Raw genomic sequence first — 22432 nt, 5'->3', positions numbered from 1 at the left:
CGTACGACCAGGAGCTCGGATCACTGGCCGAGGAGCGAAGTAGATGAGGGGCTACTGGTCGATGATGGAGTCAGTGTTGATGCTGAACAGTAGAATGAAAACTGGCTATGCTGGTCTCAATAGTGTTAATGGTTTAAGGCGCTTACTTTCAAGATCTGGGGTTGACTGAGTTTCTGGGAAGAGGAGCCTGTCTGCCTGTGACCTGAGGTGGCAGAATCGTGAAGTGGGATGGTCGATCATCCACTTACGGATAGCCTGAGGTCCCTAGACAAGCCCAGGAACAGCCATCAGATTACCCAAGTCGTCAGGACCATACGATTGTCTCCAATAAGACGCTAGTGTCACGGGAGGCAGGTCGCCCGGCGCACTAGTTGCGAAAAGTTGGTGGGTGATGGAGAATTAAGAAATGGGATAGATCGACATCCACGAAAAGGATTGTTGGAACATGACATTATTGCTACTCACGCAATTGATTGAAACATCAGAGCCGACAAGGGTTTCGCCTGGGAATGTCACTTTACTACCCACTGCCTCCATATTGCGGCCGAGCTGCGACGTCGCGATTTCAGGCACTGTCTTTTGATGATCCGAATGGCAAGAGAATAGCAAGGCAAAGTTAGCCATTGATCAAGAGCCACTTGGGGGTCCCAAGGATAGAATTGACAGCCGGACGCTCGGATCTGAGAGGATACTGTGGTTCCATCAAGATATCTCCTCAAGCCGGCAGAAATCCAATGTCAGACTAGAGTGCAAATTGTAGCGGCTCAGTCATCAAGATCAGCGAATCATTATACAGCATGCTCAAGATTCTGCCATGAAAAGCACGGATAGTGGGTTCGTGACTTCTTGTGCAAAGCAGAAACGAATGCCGGCATGGAGCTTAGGTCCAAGACCGTGGACCGGGCGAGGCCCTCTGGAGTGGTTCGAAGCCCCCGTCAAGGATGGTCCAACGTCAGTCTTAAGAGATTCAAGGGAAACCAGTAAAAGAGCGCCGGAGCTCGCCCGGATAGAGCGCCACATGGATAGGCAGACTATTGAGCATCCGCTAGGTTGCATAGTGGTGGAAACAATGGCTCATGAACTTCGAAATGTCCCACCTTTAGTGCCCGTTTCCTAATAATCACGTCAAAATTGATCAAAGCCAAGTGAAGCGAATTGAGTTCAGAGAGGGATACGTACATGCTGGCAAGGCGACTGGCGGGTCTGTCGCGCGTGTCGATCAGATCTCAGGGACCTCCACCCTGCCGCCTCGGCTATTCCCTGTATGTAGATCCCTACTCTGTAGGTTCATGAACAGCTGTCTGAGAGACTGAGTGGCGATAGCTTCGTACGCGTCGCTGAATCGCCAGCGGCTGTTGCTTCTCTTTGCGGGCTACTGGGCACAGCTGGTGAGCCCTAAGCCAGAGGCCACTTTGTATTTGCTCTCAGGCATGATTGCAGATACGGTTCAAACAATGTCTGATATCGCAAGCCTCTTTAATAAATCATGCACATAGGTACTTAGCTTTCCTTAAGGTGGGAAATTCGATGTATTGGATAGAGTTGTCGTTTGCCATTCTCTAAAAATTCCCATGGCAGTGACTTCCTGAACGCCAAACTGCCCTGTAGTCTTACCTACTTACCTTACCTTAAGCTGCTAGGTAGAGTTAAAAATCTGGGGCAGGGATAACCTTCAGTGGCGAAACGGTTCCTTCCTGCCAGCGGGACGGGGAGTCTTGCGTTCCCATTCCATCTTGAACGGTTCCTTTCAGCAAAAACTCTGTTTGCTTACTCAAGCCAACGTATGTCAGAGTCATCAGGCCCGTTTTATGTTTCATGACGTTTCAAGCCACAAGCATCATTGACAACCCCCATGCACCACCATCCTTTAGTGCTGTCCGACTTTGGAACACAATTGTGCATCATTCTAATTACAGAATGTAAGTCATTCTGATGACTGTTGAGAACAAGGAGGCATCAGACGACATGCAATTGACAGCAGACACAGGCTTGGGTGCATGTATAAGCAAAACCACTATTATTCACGAGACCCAAAGACCTTCTGATTTCGGAGATTGTGCTTTCTGGTGGACCCCACTAACATCCGTTTTCAGGGACCGTTGCTTCAAGACACTGGGTTCGCTCGCAGAGTTCGACATCGAAGAAGCGATTCCCCACAGGAACAACAAATTTAGAAGTCCAATGCGAAGTACCGCATATCATATCACGCCTAGGGCATTTCTTGGCGTCGAAATTGGTCTTGTCTCCTCTGCCATCGCTTCACCACTACGTACTATAACAAGGTTGTCTCTCCACCCTTTACTACTCAAACACCCCATCCCTATCATCCGGGTTGGGTTCTGCTGTGGCTGTTCTTCTTGGACCCTGTTTCCCTGCTGCCGGCGCCGTTTCTCGGCTCGGGCTTCACTCTCCAATCACATTTCTCCGTGAGCTCTTGACTTCATTCTCGTCGCGAATCTGTGGCACTCGGTACCTGAATGTTCATCAAGATGGTGGACGCATGGTCGGTGGCGTGTAATGGGTAACTTTATGTTGCGACCTCAGCCACCGCCGTCTCACGGGAAGATTGTCTTCCTTAACATACGTATGACTTTGGAATTCCCCAGTCGAACAGGGGACACTGCCAATCTGTTCCAAGATTGAACTGTAAATGATCTATACCTGTGCCATTAACAGCATCGGTCTCGCCTAAGTTCAAGTATCACCGACGGATTGCGGGCTTCTTTACTTGCGCATCGTGTGGCTTGACGGGCTTGTTGTTGCAGTTAAACTATCACTGTCTTTTACCTCTTCTTGTCCAAGCTCCCTCCTCTCCACCACTTCCCTCCACTCACTCCTCCACCAGTACGGCCCTAACAAAATCCCATCTAAGAGCTCGACCAACTTGGGATCGCCCATTGTATTTCCCATCCATCATACGAATCTGTAGCTCACACCCCCCCATGAATCTATCACACTAGCATCCCTTCATCTGGTCTCTTTTTGGCCGTCTATCCTCTTATCCCTGCATTTCCTTACACTTCCTTACCTTCCAAGCCTTCCTTGAGCCCTAGCTTCGGAAGCTTGGACTATTGGCCACTCGCTATTCTCCGTTGTTAAAGCCTCTTCTGCTTAATCGTTGGCTTAGGTTTCGCCCCTTGGCCCCCCAAAAGCTTCTCGAGCCTCGAAAGCCTTTAGAAACCGTTTCTCTTTTGAAAGCTCGCAGGTTCAGAGGAGCTAACTTTGTCAGTTTGCATTCTGGTGACCTTCATTTGTTGCTGTAGCTGGCATTGCTTGTTACCAGCTCGCAAGGTTCAAGACGACATAGGGCTCCTTCAACACACTACATTTCTTCTTCACATCTGATTATTAGTTTCGCGGTTTGGGTCCAACTGTGTGGCTGATCGCCGACTTCGAATAGTTATCACTGCACCTCAACACTACAACACTCTCCCCGTGGTTCCTGGGCTAAGCTCATATCCCTGTTACGCCAAAAGGAAACACAACCAAGCCCCGTTTTCGATCTTGGTTTATTATTCAGCTGCTTTCCCCTCCGAACTTGGCATTGGATTAACAGGTGTTCAACGGCTTCGCTAGTTTCCCCGTGGGGGCAATACACGCCGTGCTTCGAACAATTTCTTATAGGAACTGTCAATACTTCCGCCGCCACCTTGTCCCTTGATCTACAAGCAGATCCATTATATTCAAAACGACAAATTTGAGTTGCCTTTCACCCTTCTGTTAAGAGTTGGGGGTCTTCTTACATTTCCCCCGCCCATTGAGCGCTATCGTCGGCTCTGACACACACTCGGCCACAAAATTGCTTGATAATTTCCCCTCTCTACTCTTTTTTGATAGCAGCCAGTCAAATCCACCAGAGAAGCTTTAGGCGGCTGTTTTGCTGCAGGAAAAAAGCCCTGTTGGCTTGTGACTTCGGCACCATTAGCAAGTATACTGGTATTCACCTAAACAATCACAGCTTTCAGGCATTAGGTTATTGCTGTTCTATTCCTTTCTTCAAGGGGGAACATATCCAAGGTATTATACTTTCCCTCCACAAACTGGTTGCTATAAACCTGCGTCTGAGTTGGGGGAGTTACTAATCTGATCTGAATCAGCAGCAGGTTATCTCTCAACTTCTATCAGAGTACCACCAACAGATACATCAAATGGGAGACATGGCTAGCGCCCAAGTCCCGGATGTGGGAGCACTCGAGCAGGATACTGCAAAGATTGTCAACACGACGACATCTGGTGGTCCTATGCCACCTCAAGACGAGTCTCGAACTATTCAGGGGCATAAGTTTTCTCCTCAGACCCAAGAGCATCCCACCGTTTCTCAGCACGCATTCTCAGCACAGTTCGATATGTCTCAGCCCCTTTCAGGTCCTCGTCCTGGGCCATACAACATGGCACCTATGGCCAACGCCCTCCCTACGATGGGTTTTCGACCTGGACAGTATCCCCAAAACACTCACCAACGCATGAATCCCGCAGGGTCTCCACCTATGATGCAGCACATGTCACAGTTTCCTGGTCATCCGCCGCTTCAAGTCGCAGGCCAGAGTTACTACTTACAGCCACAGGTGGCACCATACTATGGAAATCAGATGCAGCAAGCTCAGGCGGCAAACATGATGTCTCAGAGACAGAGCATGGCATTCTATCCTAACCAGATGATGATGGGCTCACAGCAATCTGCCTATTACTATCCCCCTGGACCCCAGTATCAACCTGCAGCGCATCCAGTTCCGAACGGCGCGGTATCTGGTCACCATGCCGGTGGTGGTTCAACAACCGGCGACCCAAGGGCGATGGCACAGACTGCAGACTTTGGTGGAATACATCCACAGGGGCTTAAGCAGGGGCAAGGTAGGACTGGGAAGCAATCTCCCAACAAAAGTGAGCTAAAGCAAACCTCAGATGGGACAGAGAGGCGAAAGAGTGCTGTTCGTGGCCCTCCCAGAAAGCCGCGACAGAGTGGTAAGCTAACTTACCTCGATGACCGTCATGTTGGCTAAACTCCTGAATCAGGACACGCAATCTGGATTGGCAACCTTCCTCCACAAACCGACCTTATGAGCCTCGTTCATCATGTATGCAAAGAGACTATAGGGCTGGAATCACTGTTTCTCATTTCCAAGAGCAACTGCGCATTTGCCAATTTTAAGGATGAGGAAACTTGCAGTGCAGCACAACAGAAGTTACACGATTCGAAGTTTCAGTCAGTTCGCCTCGTCAGCCGGCTACGCAAGAGCACAGTGGAGGGTGCAGCCGGTGTAACAGCCCCTACTGGTCCTTCGGTGGCTACAACAGTAGTGAAGACGGATCAAGTGGCAGACAATTCGCCAGCTCAAAGCGTAATCCCAAGCCCAGCGTCTGAACCATCAGGTGCCATCAAGCCTGGGGTTAACGGCGAGAAGATACCTCAGAAGGACAAGTTCTTCATTCTCAAGAGCCTGACAGTGGAAGACCTCGAACTGAGTGTTAGCACGGGCATCTGGGCTACTCAATCCCACAACGAAGAGGCATTGAACAATGCCTTCAAGGTACGTTGGTCTTTGCACAATACCCTTGAGCCACCTGTCAACTAATGTTTTCTAACAGGACGCTGACAGCGTATACTTGATCTTCTCAGCCAACAAATCAGGAGAATATTATGGGTATGCTAGGATGATATCGCAGATCAACGAAGACCCCGCGGCAGCCATCGAATTTGCGCCCACAGCTCAGGCAACAAGCGGCTTTGACCTCCCAAAAGCCATACCGACCGAAGCGAACGAACAAGCTCCCAAGGGGCGCATTATTGACGACTCAGCAAGAGGCACTATCTTCTGGGAAGCAGACCGTGATGATGCGGATGCCGTGTCTGATGCGGAAAGCGAAGCATCAAGCACCAAGAGCAATGCAGGGGAGGAGGGTGCTGCTAAGACGTGGGGAAAGCCTTTCAAATTGGAGTGGCTATCCACAAGTCGACTGCCATTTTACCGCACGAGAGGACTGCGCAATCCTTGGAACTCAAACCGCGAAGTAAAAATTGCTCGAGATGGCACTGAACTAGAGCCTTCAGTTGGACGAAGACTTATTGGGCTCTTCAACCGCGCGCAGAACCCAGAGGCAGTCGACGCCGACGTGCGGGCTTCCATGGTCATGATGCAGGGCTTCGGGCCAATGCGGCCATATGGACAATGAGAGGCGGAAGGGATTTGAGACGGGTTCTCGAAGCGATACTCTTGCTACTCAAGTGCTTTAATGCTCTTGGAAGTACACTTGCCGAGAAGATAATTCAAAGATACTGGAATACGGTTTGGGATCTATGCTGGACATAGTTGACATATTCACCACGAGCAAGGGTCATCAACGGCGGTTGCAAATGTAACTACACATCAGTTTTACGTCTCATGATTGTATCTATTCAAGTTTTCGAAGTATTTCTGGCTTTGATGGTGATATGGTTCTTAATTGCCATTTTTTGACTGGTATTTAGAGGTAGCTGCAGAGCTGGCAAGCTAGCTGCAAATCATATCATGGATCTGCTACTAACGTCAAACTTGATCAAGCTGACAGATCGTCTCGGTTGCTCAGGTACCAAGTGGCAACGGAAAACACAGATATACAAGATTCCGTTCAAGCCCGTCGGCGGGTCACAATTAAATTTGATGTCCGAATTCCATCGGACATCATTACAGTATGGGGTTTTCAGTGAATTGATGAGTCAAATAGGTACTTGGCTCAGATAATGATGAGCTGAGGTTGAGGAAAATGTAAGTCTACGGGGGGTGATTAGAATGGGAATCAGATAAAACTGAGAGTTTAGTACCTGGTACCTCAAACGTAGCGCTAACGCACGCGCAAGGAGGTGACAAGTTGACTTTCAGCCACTGGAGATTTGGTCTTTTTTTACCTAAAGGAGCTGAGGTTTCTGGGGTACCTTAGCTGCACATGGATGTGGTCCAAAGAGCGTCATACTACGTCATAGGTCTAGACCCTTCTTCCTTCTCCAAATGCCGAGCCCCACATTGATGTTGGATTCATGGAGATGAAAGTGGTGATCTAGGTGGTCATTATCTTTAACAGAACAAATCAAGTAAGGCTAAGCCACAATGAATCATTAGTATACCATCGAAACAATCGATCAATCAATCCCTTTTGCCTCTGTTTAATTATCACTAATTACGTCATCTGTCAATGCCAACTTACCATCCATGTCAGCAAAGCTCCGGATATGAACCCTGGGTTTGCCTAGAATATCCAAGAAGCGTGGCATTTTCTTGTCCGTTATCCTTCTTGACGAATTCGAGATCAATTATGAGATAGCTTGAACTAGCATTCTTGCTTAACAGTTGAGTTGGTCATATTGTGAGTCTCTACCTCTAAGTATATTGCTCTATACTTTCATTATGATCATCTACGATATTCTAGTTCTATTACCTTATTACCTTATAAGGCCTTTAACTCATAAACCGTTTGCTGACTTAAGATAATAGGGTTTGAATCACGATTGAACTTCACGAACCTCCAAGCCGTTGCAACGATCTGCTACCGGGCGTTAGCCTTCCCTTACCGAGCGGTACACCTTTCCGAAAGATGCATGCAATGAACCTACGATATACCAGACCTCTCTCTCCTGGTCTGCGAAAACGTATCGATGCCCATTAGCCACTGTGCTCACATGGGGTACGATGCAGATGTCCACTTCGGTGTTTTCCAACATCTTCTCTACGTAGCCTCGTCTCTGGTGGTAACTCTTGAAGGATGTTCACTACTGGCTCCTTCACTAGTCACCCTCGCACTGCTCAAGCTAAGACTAGTGTCTTATCATCTCATTCCGTCGTCTTCGAGGCATAGATACGGGATGTCGTCGCCGTATCGAGGATGATGCCTTCTGGCTCCTAGTGACCCAAGTCGGTGCCACTTCGTTGAATCCCGGTGGTTGTTCTCCGACAAAATCTTTCTTCATCTGATCACATACTCAATTCAACTGCTTCTACGGGTTTCAGAGCACAGAAATGCTAATTGATTCGCAGCAGCTCATGTCCAGATTGGAGTGAAAGTATGGCCTTTGGTGATAATCACTGATCAGTACTTCATCATCGACAGATTACAGGTCACAAATTTGTGCCTTATGAACTTGAACCTCCATCCTTAATCCACTATCTTGGAATAACAAGGTTTTTCGGTATCATACATCTCCGACTCTTTCCGCGAATGCATGATCGTATGAATGGTGAGTATGTTTCTTTACTTCTTCAACAACGCCTCTTGGCCTCTACCGTCTTTTGTTATAGATCAGACAACGGCAATATTCAACCAATCACTAAGGTAGCTAGTAGAAGTCTGCTCGGTACAGAGTGTTTCCCGAACTACTGCTGTGGCCCTGCCTGTCGTTGTTGGTTCGATTCAGGGTAGTTTCCGTTTCGAGTATCCGTCTGTTACCGAAGCCAATAAAAGCATAATTCTTAGCTCCCTATGTGTATTAAGTTCACTACGTTGGCAATGATATTAGCATATCCTGCATTTGCTAAGTGGTACTCACGGCAGGGGCTGTGTAGATCTCGATTTTGAGGCCGTATACTGGTTTGAAATAAGCTGTCTGTACAGAGAAAATACAACGTAATGCAGGTGCATCTCGATGACTCTTGTATTTCATACTCAAAATCAGATAAATCGAATAAAAGCTCCATTTTTGTATCACATCTGAGAACATATTTTGCTATTTGAAGATTGTGGCTGCTTTGAACCTCTACTTGGTTCTACTTTTCTACGGCGGAGTTTCATATAACTGTTGGTACTTTCATAAATCGGTTCATTACAACAACAAAACGAAAGGTCTTAAGTAAACCAACGAAGATGAAGACAAATATATTGCCAAGTATACTTTAAATTTTTTAATTTTTTTTTTTAATTTTTATATATATATATTTTTTTTTAAGATAGAGTAAATTGGATACTGAACTTCAGTCACCATATCCGTTCTGCCGTTTAAGGGATGTAGCTGGGTATAGGGTAACCAGACATGAAATCGTGTGCATATTATGTCAGCATTGTTGACGCATGGACCACCTTCTCCAGACATTCCATTGTTTATCCTCGATTATCCATGGAACAGATAAATGATCAGCATAAAGCCTCAATCACTTCATTAGCTTACTCAGAGTCGGAGAATGATCGTGATATCTGATCCGATGACCAGAAATTTCCGTGGTTGTCACAAGTCAAGGTCTACACTGCAGCTGCTGTATCAAGTTCCCGAATTGGCTGGAAGCTTCCACCATGATCCACCACTGTCCAGCAGCTTCATGTAACCACGAGCAGCCAACAGACTCGCGATGCCACCTAATTTCGTACGATTTTGATGTAAACGCTACGTAGTAGACCTCGCTTAAGGCTTGCCAACGCTTCCACGGCCCTCTTCTGCAGTCGTGCGATTTCTAGAACCTCCAAGTGGTAGGTTTCATCGACCTTTGGCGAAAGGTAAGGAAACTCCCATCTCGATCTCATCTTCCTCATCAATGGGTATAAAGCAAGGCTCCTCTCCCCCCAAAGCTGGACTTCATTCTTCATCAGAACACACACAAGCAAGCAAACACAAGCAAGCAACTCTACAACAACTACAACCACTACTTTACAACTCTCTTCTTTGCACACTTGCAAACAACGCTTTCTCATACACACTCTTATTAAACACATCACCAACACAAACACAATGGCTTTCTTCCCTCGCAACTTCTACAACTCCGATGCTTCCTTTACTCCCCTCTTCCGTCTCCTCGACGACTTCGATAGCTACTCTCGTCAGGGACAACAGAACGGTGGTACTCGCCGAAGCGGCCTCACCCACTGGCAGCCCAAGTTCGATGTCCGCGAGACTGGCGAAGCCTACGAGCTCCACGGAGAGCTCCCTGGCATGACAAAGGAGAACGTTCACATTGAATTCACTGAGCCTCAGACCATGACCATCCGCGGCAAGACTGAGCGCACATACACTGCCGGCACCCCTCCCGCTGGCCTCGTCGAGGGCTCTCAGTCCCAAGGCGCCATTGCCGAGGGCGAGGGCAACGACGAAAACAAGAACTCTCACCACGCTAAAGTCGAGGATGAGGCCGAGGCCAAGGCCCACGAGAGCACCGAAGTCACCCACCACCAACAGTCCAAGGAGGTCGAGAAGAAGCCCGGTGATCAGTCCAAGTACTGGCTCACCGAGCGCACCTTCGGCGAGTTCTCTCGCAGCTTCAACTTCCCCACTCGTGTCGACCAGGACAACGTCTCTGCCAAGTTTAAGGACGGTATCCTGAGCATTGTTGTTCCCAAGGCCAAGAAGCACGAGTCTCGCCGCATCAACGTCGAGTAAACACGACAGCACACCACAGCTGGAATCTTGATGACATTATTACCCAGGTCTCAGATTTCACGACAAGTCAAGATCAGTAACGACTCATCTTTACGACTTTATGCATTGCATGAATCGGTGTTTTGGAAGTTTCTTAGCATGAAATAGCATTGTAGGCCTGACTTGGCCATTCGCTCCTTGTACAATAGCAACTAATAATTCAATTGCATTTAACAAACAACTCCAAGTATATTTGTGAATAACCAAGTGACATGTTTCCACAATCCATTGTTTGCCTGTGACCATATTGCGAAATCCGCCAAGTTATTCACGTCTTGACACTGCAATGGTATTAATTATAGCTCAATTACCTTCTATACGTACCTACTAAATACACCTTTAAGTCAGTGAAGTAGATACGGAGCTCAAGGGCAGCAAATGAACAAAATCTTGCTGTCAGACAATCAATTTAGATTATAAGTTTATGATCCCGCATCAATCCGTTGAAGAAATAAGTCTGCCTTAACGCGATCGAACGTTCCATCGAGGGAAGGCAATAAAACTTAGGGCCTATACTAAGCGACAAAAAGATTTAGATAAGCTTAGGATAACTTAGTAGGCCATTAGACTGACTATTTTTTGACACCGTTATTCAGAGGCCTATTAATTCCATGTACCAATTAAAGTGGACCGTCATGCAATTACCAGTCGATGGCACGTGATTTGGCGTAGGAAGGTGGCGCTGTTGCCTCCTGGGACGCGTCCCGCCGCGCTTTCCTCCAATTCTGTTCTCCTTCTGTTGCCTCATTTCTTGCAAATTTGCAGTTCACAGTGCAGTCTGTGACCACTTCTTCACTGATACAATCAAAAAGAGGAACTCGAAAATCACAATGAGCCAGGAGTATGATGAGGCTCAGATGGGCGAAGAGGGCGGTATGCCTGGCCCTGGTGCTCCAACGCCACTATCCGCGCTCGAGGTAAGCTTCTGTCGAAGCGCAATTGCGATAACGGCTGACGCTGAAGCTTGCAGGGAATTGCTGGCTTGACGAAGCGAGATATTCAGCTTGTCATTGACGGAGGCTACAACACAGTTGAGTCAGTGGCCTACACGCCGCGACGAGTGCTGGAACAGATCAAGGGTATCTCGGAGCAGAAGGCGACCAAGATTCTGGGAGAGGGTAAGTGACTCACGAATCGGAGCTATCGAAAAAATTACTGATGGTAGCGCAGCCTCCAAGCTCGTCCCGATGGGTTTTACTACAGCCACAGAGATGCACCAGCGTCGCAGCGAGCTCATTTCTATTACCACTGGATCCAAGAACCTCGATACTCTTCTTGCTGGTGGTATTGAAACAGGTTCGGTTACTGAACTGTTCGGTGAATTCAGAACCGGAAAGAGCCAGATCTGCCACACACTCGCTGTGACTTGTCAATTGCCATTTGATATGGGTGGTGGTGAAGGAAAATGCATGTACATCGACACCGAGGGTACATTCCGACCTGTTCGTCTGCTAGGCGTTGCCAACCGATTTGGCCTTTCTGGCGAGGAGGTCTTGGACAATGTTGCATACGCACGCGCTTACAACTCTGATCATCAGCTTCAATTACTCAACCAGGCTGCGGCTATGATGTGTGAGACACGATTCTCTCTGCTCATCGTCGACAGTGCAACATCGCTCTACCGAACAGACTTTTGCGGTCGTGGTGAGCTCTCGAACCGACAGACTCACTTGGCCAAGTTCATGAGGACACTTCAGCGTCTGGCGGATGAATTTGGTATCGCAGTTGTCATTACAAATCAAGTCGTGGCTCAGGTCGACGGTGGCCCAAGTGCCATGTTCAACCCCGATCCAAAGAAGCCTATCGGTGGTAACATTATCGCCCACGCCAGCACGACGAGAATCAGTCTGAAGAAGGGTCGTGGGGAGACACGTATTGCCAAGATTTACGATAGCCCATGCCTGCCAGAAAGTGATACTCTGTTTGCCATTGGCGAGGAGGGTATCGGCGACCCAGCACCAAAGGATATGGAGAAGGATTAGACGACAACTGATGACCTTGTGTGTTTGTACGAGCACTGGAGTATATGGTGATGATTCTTGGCATGATTGCTGGCGCATATTTTAATGGTTGCTTCATGTGTTATTTTTGCGATGGATGTTACCTAAATGTCAGGGTAGGGTGGTTGGGATGACTAGCTGGAATTCCCTTCAATGAAAACGTGTTTCTTTCGGAGAAATTAGTCTCAAAGAAAGAGATTAAAGCCAACATATAATTAACCAACTTTGATGCACTTTTATAATTTTGATGCATCTTTTCTAACGTTGATATATCTTTTCTATGTCAAGCTGGCTTTCAGTGACCAATAGCTGGTTACCTATTTGGGTTAGCGTGGTTCGCGACCAATCCGCCAGAATTTCTGGATGCAACGCGATCTCGTTGTTATCCATCACATCAAACTCAGCGCCCAGTACTCGAACCCATCTCGTTACGACCGACTCGATTTATGGGGGCGAAATGGAAGGCGATACACAATATCTCTTTAAAGAGACAAGAGTGAACCTTGATCCCCCTACTTCATCTTCTATTGTCACGATCCGAGTACCCTCGAATTCAATACAGAGCCGTAATTATCGCAAACCGGCGCGAGAGAACACTGCAGAAGATGAGACGACATTTCGAACGAAGAATTTAGCGACTGCTTCTTCCGTCTACCACCGAATTTGGCATGACACACCGCGTAGTTTCCTGTGGCGGATCTTGGAGGACGGCACACTCCTCAGCATTCGGGCTGTTGATGTTTGCAAGAAGACACAAGCAACCGATTCGCCGCTGGTCTTGAACTTCAACTTTTCAGTACCTATTCAGCCAGGATGCGTCACGTTTTCGGACCCCGAAGAGCACGATTCCCTTTGTGTTTTTGTTCTCGACCAAGCATATCAGCTGTACAGCTTCACGCTCCGACCAGATTTGTTCAGGAAGAGATCGGCCGTCGATGCTGGGCTTTCTGACCTCGGCAAGGTCCAAGCGCCGGCAGGATTGGGGTTCAAGCATCCTCATCGCATGATTGCTGTGAACGCGGAGACACTACTGATTACGGTCAACGATGGAGGAATGATCAGGCTTGACAAGAACAAAGCGCACGAACGTGAGTACTATTGGACTAGTGATATCAAAATATGCTAATGCTAATCTTTACAGCATCATCACTTGTCTGGAAGGAATCTTTCTTCAATGTTCAGGGATGGGCGCAGAACCTCCGAAGCCTTCTTCCTTTCCAAGGAAAACACACAATCAAGCACGGCAAGATCAATATGGAATACAGCTCAACTACGTCGATTCAGATCACAAGTTTTGGAATGGATGATAGTCTCTTTGCGATCACAGTCTGTCTCGATCATAGAATGCGAATTTGGAACATTAACGATGGCCAAATTCTTTATACAAGCGATATCCTCAATGCTGAGAGGAATCCTCAAGAGATTGGAAAGTGGGCTATTGACCCATCACAGACAAACCTAGTACAGATTGTTGGAAGGGGCCGCAGTAGTAGGATTTGTGCAACCTTCTCTCCCATCGGCGCTGGAGAGTTTAAGTTCTGGAAGATCACCGCAAAGGATGCGCATACCGTCATCGTCGAAGACATCTTCCCCAATAACGCCTTGGTCCCAGTGACGCCATCATCCTCTGATGTGTGGACACTCGCTGATTTCGCTCTATCTTGTCCTGCAGAGAGCGATATTCAACTCTGGACCCTGTGGAAGAACAACATGACGTATAGGGTGCAAAGGCTCGAAGTGGATCGTAAGAATATCTCACAGAGCTGGGAGGAGAACTGGGATGGCGTCTACGCAGATAACCTTATACTGGGCGCAGACGCTTCTGGCCCTTGTGACCCTACTGATGTCACAGAGAAGTGGCTCCAGCTTATCCTAAAGCCTGGCCAATTTACGAAATCGACCCTAGAGGCAGCACTATCGATTTACGAGCGAGGCTTCGGAAAGACAAAGGAGACCGCTGCCAAGGGTCGAGGACTGGCAGAGTCGATCTGCTCGATATTAGGGGCTGCTGCAACACTAGATCGAGGCTCTTCGGGCGCTATGGAGTATGAATCCTTCCGCGCTTCCAGTGAGGCCCAGTGGTTGAGGTTCTACCGCCTGTTGCTCGAATTAGATAAGCAACGAGGAGAAGCACTTGGGCTGACGCTTGACCCCCACACAGGAATGACTTGGGTTGTCTGCGCCGACTTCCTTTCAGCCATTCGCGAGTGCAGTAGCTTAGAGCGACTGTACTATAACCTTTCTTCTCCTGAGGAAGATCATGTTGCACAAGCGGCTCTAGTCGATACGGCTTTGAACTTCGTTGATGGGTTCCCTGATCACCTATTGCAGCTCTGCCAGGCTACGCTACGACCTGAGCTGTTTGAGGATTCGTCCAAGACCGACCTCGAGCGCATCCAATATTTCTCCGACAAGTCTGGGTTTTGGCGAGGAATCACTGATGATGACTGTAACCAAGTTGTCGATGTTCTCGGCCAAAACTTTAACACAGTGACAGACGAGCTTTACGCCGATGTGATGAATCTCATCTCTGCGCCGGAGGAAGCCAAGTCACGGAACTTACGCCACCCACTCACCGACTTTGGCCGGAAACTGGTGGTCAAAGCCGTTCAAGACAGTATTGAGTTGCAGTGGAAGGTCTGCTTCAGCCAGTTGATTCTTCTCGTCCACATGGAGTTTGAGTTCGACAATGAGGCAGATATTCTTCACAATCGCGTTGATATTGGCAACGTATTCAGGCAGCTCGTTGCGGCCCTACGACGTTTGGAGCTGTTGAAGTGGCTCGCCCAGACAGAAATCTCAGTGCCCAGCACCCGAGACAAGAGTGAGAGCGGAGCTGTGAAGAAGAGCTCCGAGGATGCTCAACTCGTAACGGCACTGGAGGCGCATGTTGGTCACCTGCTTGGTTTTGCGAACCAGAGCGAACCCCTGGCTACCAATGTCACAGATCTCGTCACCAACTTGTGTGCTCCGGACAGCGATATTGAGATTTCCCCACCGCTTGTTCAATGCTCTCTCATCAAACGAGAGAGGGCTGATTTGGCATTGGATCTTGCGCCTTTCTGCGACCAAAACCCCTTCTCCACATATGTTCAGGGCCGTTTGCAGCTGGCGTTGAAGGACTTTAATACCGCTGCGATTTTCTTCAGAAGAGCAGCCATTGGAATGAGTAAGTCTTTTCGCATTCGTTATTGGTCTTTACTAACAGATAGCTAGGCGCTGGGAATGCCGGAAGTGACCGCCATAGTAGCGGTTTGCTTGATGACACAGAGTGGAATCTCATGTACCAAGGCCTTGCAAAGTACTATTCACATATTGTTGCTTTGTTCGAGAAGCAGAAGGCCTACTCTTATGTGGTCGATTTCGCCCGCCTGGCTATGCAGTTCCTGGGTACCAAGCAGGACGCTATGTTTACCAAGACTGACATGCAAAGCCGATTGTTCAACGCTGCAGTAGCGACATCGCAATTTGAGCTTGCACACACAACATTGGTCTCGATTAAGGACCAAGCCATGAAGATCTCAAATCTGCGCAAGTTGATCGACAGAATGTGTGCGACTTATCACAACAATGAGCTCGTTGCTCTCCCCTTCCCCGGTCTACAACAGGAAGTTGACGATATCCTGGCACAGAAGACCAAGGCATCATTGGATGTTATGGAAGGATTCCCCTACCACCAAGTCCTCTACTCATGGCGTATTAAGCACAACAACTACCGTGGTGCCGCATCGGTGGTACTGGACCGAATCCACAAGTTGCAAAGCGCCGGAGAGGGAGATGAGGCAACGGGAGAAGATATCCTCGATACACCAGTGACAAGGCAATACCTCCTGCTTATCAATGCTCTCAGCTGTGTGGAACCCAAGCAGGCTTGGATCTATGATGAGGCCTCGGCTGGCTTTGGACAGAAAGATGCAGTAAAGCGCAAGGTGGTGTCATTGGCGGATATTCGCAAGCAGTATCAGGATGAGCTGGATCGAATCGCAGCGATTCACAACAACCAATTTGGCTTTGAGGCGGACGACGTTATGGAAATTGTATGAATGCAGAAATAGGACAGGTCACTTAATGTAGACTAGAGGTGTATTGTTTCAAAACTCGGACGGGCGAGATACCTAGGACATATTATCGGGACTGTTTACGGTGTATGCATTAATTTGATTTGCGGATGGTTTGTTTTAGAAAGGAAACAAAAACTAGAAATCTTCCATCCTCTTACTCTTCCAGCCTTGAAACCCGAAACGCCATGACCCGATGCTTAAAGGACGCGCATGAAGTTGACAGTGTATGTACATCAGACCAACAGCCAGGTTCTTCTACTTTATCTTCATGCCTGTGCAGCAGCCAACTTGTTCTCTGGAGGCGCAGGTAGTGATGAGGTACCGGCATTTAGAACAGGTGCGGCGTCAGGAGCTTGGCGGTAAAGAATAATCTCAGATTGCTTGAAGTATCGTCGAGCATCTGTGAATGTTGTTAGTTGAGTGGTTGAGGCATGAGATTTGGCGGGGCTTGACTGACCTTCGTCGATGAGAACTAAGCTGAGGTAATAACGCGTAGAGAACTTCTTGTTTACGTCGCGGAATGTAGGTGTTAGATCAAAACCGCCGAGGAACAGTCGGATAGGAATTGTCTCTCCTCGCGATGGGGAACCGTCCATGATCTCAAAGCGCACCAAGGTTTCACTCTCATTATACTGGTTGGGAGCAGCGCCCGTCGTCTCTCTTCTGATGATAGACAGCTCCATGTGCTTGATCTTTAGGCGTACGAGCAAGAAGTAGATCCGCCCGACAATGACATCCTTGAGATGGTACTTGCTCTTGCTGTACTCGAACTCAATGTGTAGACAGTCCTCGATACCAACATCCATCTTAATGCTGCTGTTCATCTCAGGGGGGATGCGATAGCTGTAGACCCATATGTCCTTTTCACGGATGACATCGGCCATGCGGCGTGAAACGGTGACGCGGACGAAGTAGCGCAGCTTAACGTTGATGCCATTGTATGATTCGTACTGCTTCTCGACGTTCTTGAAGTTGAAGTCGAATGTCTGTGGGTGCTGAAGCTCGCCAGGCGCAGCGAGTTCTTGGTTGAGTGAGAGAAATTCGTAGTGGTTGCCGCGATCGAAGAACATTTCTTTGCGACAAGTCAGTAACTGGAGTAGCTTGCCAAGCGCATGAGGGCCTCAGGGAGGCATTGCGATGTATATGGGTCGCGAACCTATCGTGCCGATGAACTGGACCTTGATACCAGTATGCTCGAGCCTCTTCCCATCCTTTGGACGAACAGTGACAGCGCCCTTGACAGACTCGCCATCCATAAAGAGAGGGGCCTTCTCGCGACGGTTCTTGTCGAGCTTGACATCGACCATAGAACGCTCATCTGTATCGTCGAGGACAACGTCGATATCGACGGGAGTCGCGAAGAAGTACGACATGACGGGCGAGTTGTGTATGTTCGCTGCCTCTTGCCCCTGGTGCTTTGTTGATAAGTGAGATGAGGCTAAGGCTGGCGCAAGCTTCGTGATAGTGGAATGGCTGGGGTGAGCTTGACGGAGCTGGTGAGGACGTCAGCGCTCGGGGAGACAGGGGACCGATGAGGACCCACCGAGCTTGCCTTCAAGCAGGCCGAATGAGTTGACAAGATATGGGATGTCAGAGTTCAACTATATGAATATGGACAAGAAAGGAACAAAGGTATTATTCAGGCTGATAATTTTTGCCTTTATTACAGTTTTAGTATTTTTTCCTCCCATAATTACTGATCTTCTGCGTATAGAACTGGTGTTCTTCATAAAGTCCAACAATCAATAGTTCTAATTGGCTCACAGTTTCAATCGTGAACCGTTGGTATAGTCTGATCACGTGCATAGTCACGCCTTTTCTGTGGATACCTCCTGGATTCCCCCTCACGTGGATAGAGTAAGCCCTATCACACCTAGAAGTTTTCCCACAACAATTCTTCGCGTTGTGTTCTGTCGATACCCTCAACACCCGATAACAATACCTCACAGCCGGCAGGATGAAGTACATTCATTCCCAGGAGCTCCTTGAGATCCCCGAGGGGGGTACGTTGCGCCCTATTTCATTTTCAACTCTGATTTCCTCGTCGTCGCTCGAATATTTGGTATCGGTCCCCTCGAAAAAATGTTACTAGAGTGATTCGCAATTGGAAGCTGCACAAGAACACCAACATTAAACTGCGCTCACAATGGAAACTCTGGTACTTTCTGAGGGGATCACCCACGAGCGTCGAAAGGTGAATCTCTAAGTCATAAGACGCAAAAGCTGACTCGCTTTCTTTATAGTCAAGGTCAGCATTAAGTCGCGAATTGTCACCGTTGAGGGTCCCCGCGGCAAGCTGGTCAAGGATCTCAGCCACCTGGCCGTCAACTTCACCGTCCCCAAGAAGAACCAGATCTCCATCGAGATTCACCACGGAGTCCGCAAGAATGTCGCTACCCTCCGAACTGTACGAACCCACATCAACAACCTGATCATTGGTGTCACAAAGGGTTTCAAGTACAAGATGCGATACGTCTACGCCCATTTCCCCATCAACGTCAACGTTACCAAGAACGCCGAGACCGACCTGTACGAGGTTGAGATCCGAAACTTCATCGGCGAGAAGCTCGTCCGCCGAATTGTCATGCAGCCTGGTGTCGATGTTGAGGCTTCCACCACCCAGAAGGATGAGCTCGTCCTCTCTGGTAACTCTGTGGAGAACGTGTCGCAAAGTGCCGCCGATATCCAGCAGATCTGCCGGGTGCGAAACAAGGATATCCGAAAGGTAGGATATAGCACAACACCATCTCTTTCTCAAGCCTTACTAACTGGCCTAGTTCCTTGACGGTCTGTACGTCTCCGAGAAGGGCAACATTGTCCAGGACGAATAAGCGCGGATACGGACACGGATCTTGTTTCTTTTGCGTTTCTGGGTCTCAGGAGTGGCGAGGGTTCATCGTTGCATGTCAAGTAGCAAAAAAAGGCTACAAAACAAATTTCAAAAAGCAAAGAGATGATGACTCTGGTGCCGACAAACACTTGAATCTCGCCAACGAATCGAATCGCATCTGTTCATTCGTGTATGTGACCATTTAGGAGCAAAAAAGGGCCGGCTTTTTAGACGAGGGTTCGTTTCGGGTGTTTTGCGATAAAAAGAAAAAAGGCGTTTAATCATTTTTCCAATGCGCATTCTATCTGTGCCTGGGAACTCCCACAACGTTTGGTTTATCGTGAAGTCAGTCCGATAAGACCTATTCTATCCAATTCGATCAATGATAAAATGAGTCAATGCAGTATGATTTCAGAACATAAATCCACGCACACAACATGGTGTTTGTTCACAGGTGGGGCGATTATGGTCAAAAGTTGCATGTGAAAAAATGAGGCTCGCATTTACATCAAGACGTGCCTCGTAAGTATATTCATCTTTGTATCAAACTCGTAATTTTTCTTCTTGACTTTCATTGTGAGTCATTTCATCTAATCTTCCTTTCCATTCCTTCGTGACGTGATCTCTTCGAATAACAAAAAGCAGCAGCATTAACTATCCATGAATGCGTGGGTAAAATAACAACATCAATGATGAAATGGGGTGAATGAGGCAAAATAAAAACCAGAGCCGCAACAGTATCAACAGAATACCATAATATGTGAACAACCAAAAACGCCAGTAGCCTTGATGTGTGAAGCGACAAGTCGAGCGTGTACAATGTGGGCTCGAATCCTTATGTCAAATGCAGAGACATGTACAGGATGGGGAGTATATGTGAGACGAATGGGGATAAAAAGTTGAGAAGTGGGGATTTAAAGGCTTCATCGCCTGCTGTCGCGGGAGTAGTACGACCTCGCTCGGCTGTCTCGTGTGCGACGAGTGCGGTTCGTCCGTCCACCTGAGCTTGAGCTGCCTGCTGTGACTGTTAGTACGATAAAGTCATGCAATGAGTGTCAGAGAGACTTACTGGGACTGGTGTAGTCACTGTATGAGTAGTAAGAGTCGCTATACCGCGATCGTGATGATCCTCGAGATGAGCGCGCGGGCTTGGTGCTCGCAGGTCGCTTATCTTTCTTGAGATTGAGGAGAGCAAGGAGCGTGGCCGCCAGACCCGCGATACCGAGCCACTTCTTGCCATCCGACTTCTTCTCACGACGATCGCCGGCCGACGACGGGGAACCACGACGGCCCATGCCGAACCAGCCCTTGTGTCGAGGACGACGGGAGTGGGCCGAGGCCGAAGGAGGTGGTCGGCTGCCGTGGCGGGAGTATCGCTCCTCGTAGACATCAACGCGCTCGCTCTTCTCCTTGTCCTTCTTGCCAAAGAGAGCAACCCAGAGACCGCGGGCGATACAGCAGAAGCAGAGAAGAAGCAGAAGAGCAACGCCAGCGATAACACCGATGACGATACCAGCAATGGCACCGGCACTCAGACCTCCACCGCCAGTTCCGGTCTCGCCAGCTGCAGCGCCCTCGCTAGTCTCGGTAGCCGTTGCAGAAGCCTCGGATTCAGTCTCAGTTGCAGTCTCGGATTCAGTGGGCGCGCCACTGTTGGTGATAGTGGTGGTACCAGTGACTCGATAAGGAGCCGAGTATTGGGTTGTGATCTTTCCATCGGTGGTGATAACAACAGCGGTGGGCGCCTCGTAACCAGGCTTCGCGGAACATTGACCCATGTATGCGCAAGTCTGCCAGCCAGCGCAGCAGATCTCGCCGCATGCCTCTTGCTCATCGTTCTTGGGCACACAGTCAACGCCCTTTGTAGGCTCCGGGGCAGGTTCCCAACGGGTCATGATTGTGCTGGTATACGTTCTGGTCTCGGTCCAGGTAGTGGTGTACTCGCCAACCCAGCCTCCCTTTGCAGCGACACAGTTCGCGACTCCATTTGATGTTTGGCAGGTCTCGCCGGAGCCACAGCAGTATTGATTATCGGAGCCGCAGGGTGAGTCGCATCCTCGGTGCATGAGATATGAGTAACCGCGATCATGAAGATCATCTCTGGGTAGCGGTTTGGCAGAGCAGAGAGCTGCTGCGGCGAGGAGCAGCAGCGGCCTTGTCACGGAGCGCATTGTAGCGACTTTTCTGGTTGTGATCCTCACTATTTTCTGAAGGTTGATTATTGGCGCAGAGCCGAGGTCGGAATAATATTGTCTGAGGCCAATTCCAATCAGAGCTTGTGCTAGTTTCGAATTGAGATGCGTGCACAAGGTGAGGAGGAATTTGATCTGGATAAAAACCGAGACTGGTTGCGAGATTTATCTGAGTCCCTTGTGAAACAGCTTAGCTTAGCTTCTGGAATGCGGGAGAAGCGGCTGCGTTGTCGCGGGGAAGTATTGTTGGTGCCCGAGATGGAACTGGAGGTGAGTGAAGGTTGCTATGAGATGCGGGTGAGTGAGAGAGTAAGTAAGGTTTGGTGGTGAAGTTTCCAGGAAAATGAAACTTCCAAGAGTAAGTAAGAGATCAATTACAAGCAGGAAAAAAAGAGACGAGAAACGGCAACGTTGAATTCTGGGCGCTGCACCAAGAGTTTTAAGCGGCTGGTGGTGGGCTGCAACGAAAGGCTTCCTCTTGAGTCCCAACCTCCCACTTACAACTATCTCTTTGAGCGGCACAAGGCAACACCAGGTCACTCGCCCCACTTGACCCCACGTACCAGAAGGCTACAGAGGCTTAACATATAGAGGCAGCTATAAGAGCCTGTATTCCTTTGTAGCTTGGCTACTTCTACAAGAGTATAGCCTCTTTTTCTCCTGACTTTAACTGGCTACTAATATTTTATATCTATTCTTACTGGCTGCTGGCCTTTTATATACAAACCGGCCCTGTATTGGCAGAATTAATTTCTCTGATTGGCCTGATATCCCTGTCTTGACCGCTTTGTTGCCTTGTGCCGCTCAAAGAGATAGTCTACACCAGCCTCTCTGATTTACCTAGAAGGGCACTTTGACACACGCACGCGCTCATCCGAAATAAGGGGACCTGATCCACACGCCAGCAAATCAGTCTTTTTAACTCGATGCAACGTTTTAAGGGGGAACACTCAGTCCTGTTCTTGGTGAACTCTCGATCT

General features: G+C 48.5%; 7 protein-coding genes across 7 annotated transcripts; 5 read left to right on the top strand and 2 right to left on the bottom strand.

Annotated features, from left to right (window-relative positions):
- Positions 1 to 4148: 4148 nt before the first annotated feature.
- BKA55DRAFT_497359 (YT521-B-like domain-containing protein) lies at positions 4149 to 6171 on the top strand (the record flags this gene model as incomplete). Its single annotated transcript, XM_046186462.1, has 3 exons — positions 4149 to 4962; positions 5014 to 5528; positions 5587 to 6171. The coding sequence occupies 3 exons, from the start codon at positions 4149 to 4151 to the stop codon at positions 6169 to 6171; spliced, it is 1914 nt and encodes a 637-aa protein (XP_046057030.1).
- A 3227-nt stretch (positions 6172 to 9398) lies between these two features.
- Positions 9399 to 10375, top strand: BKA55DRAFT_38883 (HSP20-like chaperone). The gene is made up of 2 exons (XM_046186003.1): positions 9399 to 9453; positions 9504 to 10375. Exon 2 carries the CDS (start codon positions 9686 to 9688, stop codon positions 10328 to 10330), a length of 645 nt encoding a protein of 214 aa, XP_046057029.1. The 5' UTR covers positions 9399 to 9453; positions 9504 to 9685; the 3' UTR covers positions 10331 to 10375.
- Positions 10376 to 11107: 732 nt separating this feature from the next.
- BKA55DRAFT_551012 (DNA recombination and repair protein Rad51) lies at positions 11108 to 12636 on the top strand. The gene has a single exon (XM_046191331.1). The coding sequence runs from the start codon at positions 11557 to 11559 to the stop codon at positions 12349 to 12351; it is 795 nt and encodes a 264-aa protein (XP_046057028.1). The 5' UTR covers positions 11108 to 11556; the 3' UTR covers positions 12352 to 12636.
- BKA55DRAFT_551010 (nucleoporin Nup120/160-domain-containing protein) lies at positions 12637 to 16567 on the top strand. The gene is made up of 3 exons (XM_046191330.1): positions 12637 to 13457; positions 13511 to 15538; positions 15586 to 16567. Exons 1-3 carry the CDS (start codon positions 12650 to 12652, stop codon positions 16410 to 16412), a joined length of 3663 nt encoding a protein of 1220 aa, XP_046057027.1. The 5' UTR covers positions 12637 to 12649; the 3' UTR covers positions 16413 to 16567.
- BKA55DRAFT_551008 (vacuolar protein sorting-associated protein 26-domain-containing protein) lies at positions 16568 to 18152 on the bottom strand. Its single transcript, XM_046191329.1, has 3 exons — positions 17587 to 18152; positions 16888 to 17502; positions 16568 to 16830 (listed from the first exon to the last, which is right to left on the bottom strand). The coding sequence occupies exons 1-3, from the start codon at positions 17801 to 17803 to the stop codon at positions 16697 to 16699; spliced, it is 966 nt and encodes a 321-aa protein (XP_046057026.1). The 5' UTR covers positions 17804 to 18152; the 3' UTR covers positions 16568 to 16696.
- A 146-nt stretch (positions 18153 to 18298) lies between these two features.
- BKA55DRAFT_551006 (ribosomal protein L6, alpha-beta domain-containing protein) lies at positions 18299 to 19730 on the top strand. The gene is made up of 3 exons (XM_046191328.1): positions 18299 to 18433; positions 18674 to 19155; positions 19208 to 19730. The coding sequence occupies exons 1-3, from the start codon at positions 18388 to 18390 to the stop codon at positions 19259 to 19261; spliced, it is 582 nt and encodes a 193-aa protein (XP_046057025.1). The 5' UTR covers positions 18299 to 18387; the 3' UTR covers positions 19262 to 19730.
- BKA55DRAFT_551003 (uncharacterized protein) lies at positions 19731 to 21893 on the bottom strand. Its single transcript, XM_046191327.1, has 2 exons — positions 20330 to 21893; positions 19731 to 20275 (listed from the first exon to the last, which is right to left on the bottom strand). Exons 1-2 carry the CDS (start codon positions 21429 to 21431, stop codon positions 20184 to 20186), a joined length of 1194 nt encoding a protein of 397 aa, XP_046057024.1. The 5' UTR covers positions 21432 to 21893; the 3' UTR covers positions 19731 to 20183.
- Positions 21894 to 22432: the final 539 nt, after the last annotated feature.

Source organism: Fusarium redolens, assembly GCF_020744475.1.
Source record: "Fusarium redolens strain MPI-CAGE-AT-0023 chromosome Unknown BKA55scaffold_1, whole genome shotgun sequence".
NCBI lineage: Eukaryota > Fungi > Ascomycota > Sordariomycetes > Hypocreales > Nectriaceae > Fusarium > Fusarium redolens.
This window is presented reverse-complemented; position numbering and strand designations above follow the sequence as displayed.

What these genes read in the sequence shown, in the direction of transcription:
- BKA55DRAFT_551006 (XM_046191328.1), top strand. Translation starts at nt 18,388, where the DNA reads ATGAAGTACATTCATTCCCAGGAGCTCCTTGAGATCCCCGAGGGGG. An exon ending in CCTTGAGATCCCCGAGGGGG is followed by an intron (nt 18,434 to 18,673) that starts GTACGTTGCGCC and finishes CTTTCTTTATAG; the next exon opens with TCAAGGTCAGCATTAAGTCG. An exon ending in GAAACAAGGATATCCGAAAG is followed by an intron (nt 19,156 to 19,207) that starts GTAGGATATAGC and finishes TAACTGGCCTAG; the next exon opens with TTCCTTGACGGTCTGTACGT.
- BKA55DRAFT_551008 (XM_046191329.1), bottom strand. Translation starts at nt 17,803, where the DNA reads ATGTCGTACTTCTTCGCGACTCCCGTCGATATCGACGTTGTCCTCGAC. An exon ending in CCAGTTCATCGGCACGATAG is followed by an intron (nt 17,503 to 17,586) that starts GTTCGCGACCCA and finishes CTTGTCGCAAAG; the next exon opens with AAATGTTCTTCGATCGCGGC. An exon ending in CTTAGTTCTCATCGACGAAG is followed by an intron (nt 16,831 to 16,887) that starts GTCAGTCAAGCC and finishes CAACATTCACAG; the next exon opens with ATGCTCGACGATACTTCAAG.
- BKA55DRAFT_551010 (XM_046191330.1), top strand. Translation starts at nt 12,650, where the DNA reads ATGTCAAGCTGGCTTTCAGTGACCAATAGCTGGTTACCTATTTGGGTT. An exon ending in CAAGAACAAAGCGCACGAAC is followed by an intron (nt 13,458 to 13,510) that starts GTGAGTACTATT and finishes TAATCTTTACAG; the next exon opens with CATCATCACTTGTCTGGAAG. An exon ending in AAGAGCAGCCATTGGAATGA is followed by an intron (nt 15,539 to 15,585) that starts GTAAGTCTTTTC and finishes ACAGATAGCTAG; the next exon opens with GCGCTGGGAATGCCGGAAGT.
- BKA55DRAFT_38883 (XM_046186003.1), top strand. Translation starts at nt 9,686, where the DNA reads ATGGCTTTCTTCCCTCGCAACTTCTACAACTCCGATGCTTCCTTTACT.
- BKA55DRAFT_551012 (XM_046191331.1), top strand. Translation starts at nt 11,557, where the DNA reads ATGGGTTTTACTACAGCCACAGAGATGCACCAGCGTCGCAGCGAGCTC.
- BKA55DRAFT_551003 (XM_046191327.1), bottom strand. Translation starts at nt 21,431, where the DNA reads ATGCGCTCCGTGACAAGGCCGCTGCTGCTCCTCGCCGCAGCAGCTCTC. An exon ending in CAGTGACTACACCAGTCCCA is followed by an intron (nt 20,276 to 20,329) that starts GTAAGTCTCTCT and finishes CAGTCACAGCAG; the next exon opens with GCAGCTCAAGCTCAGGTGGA.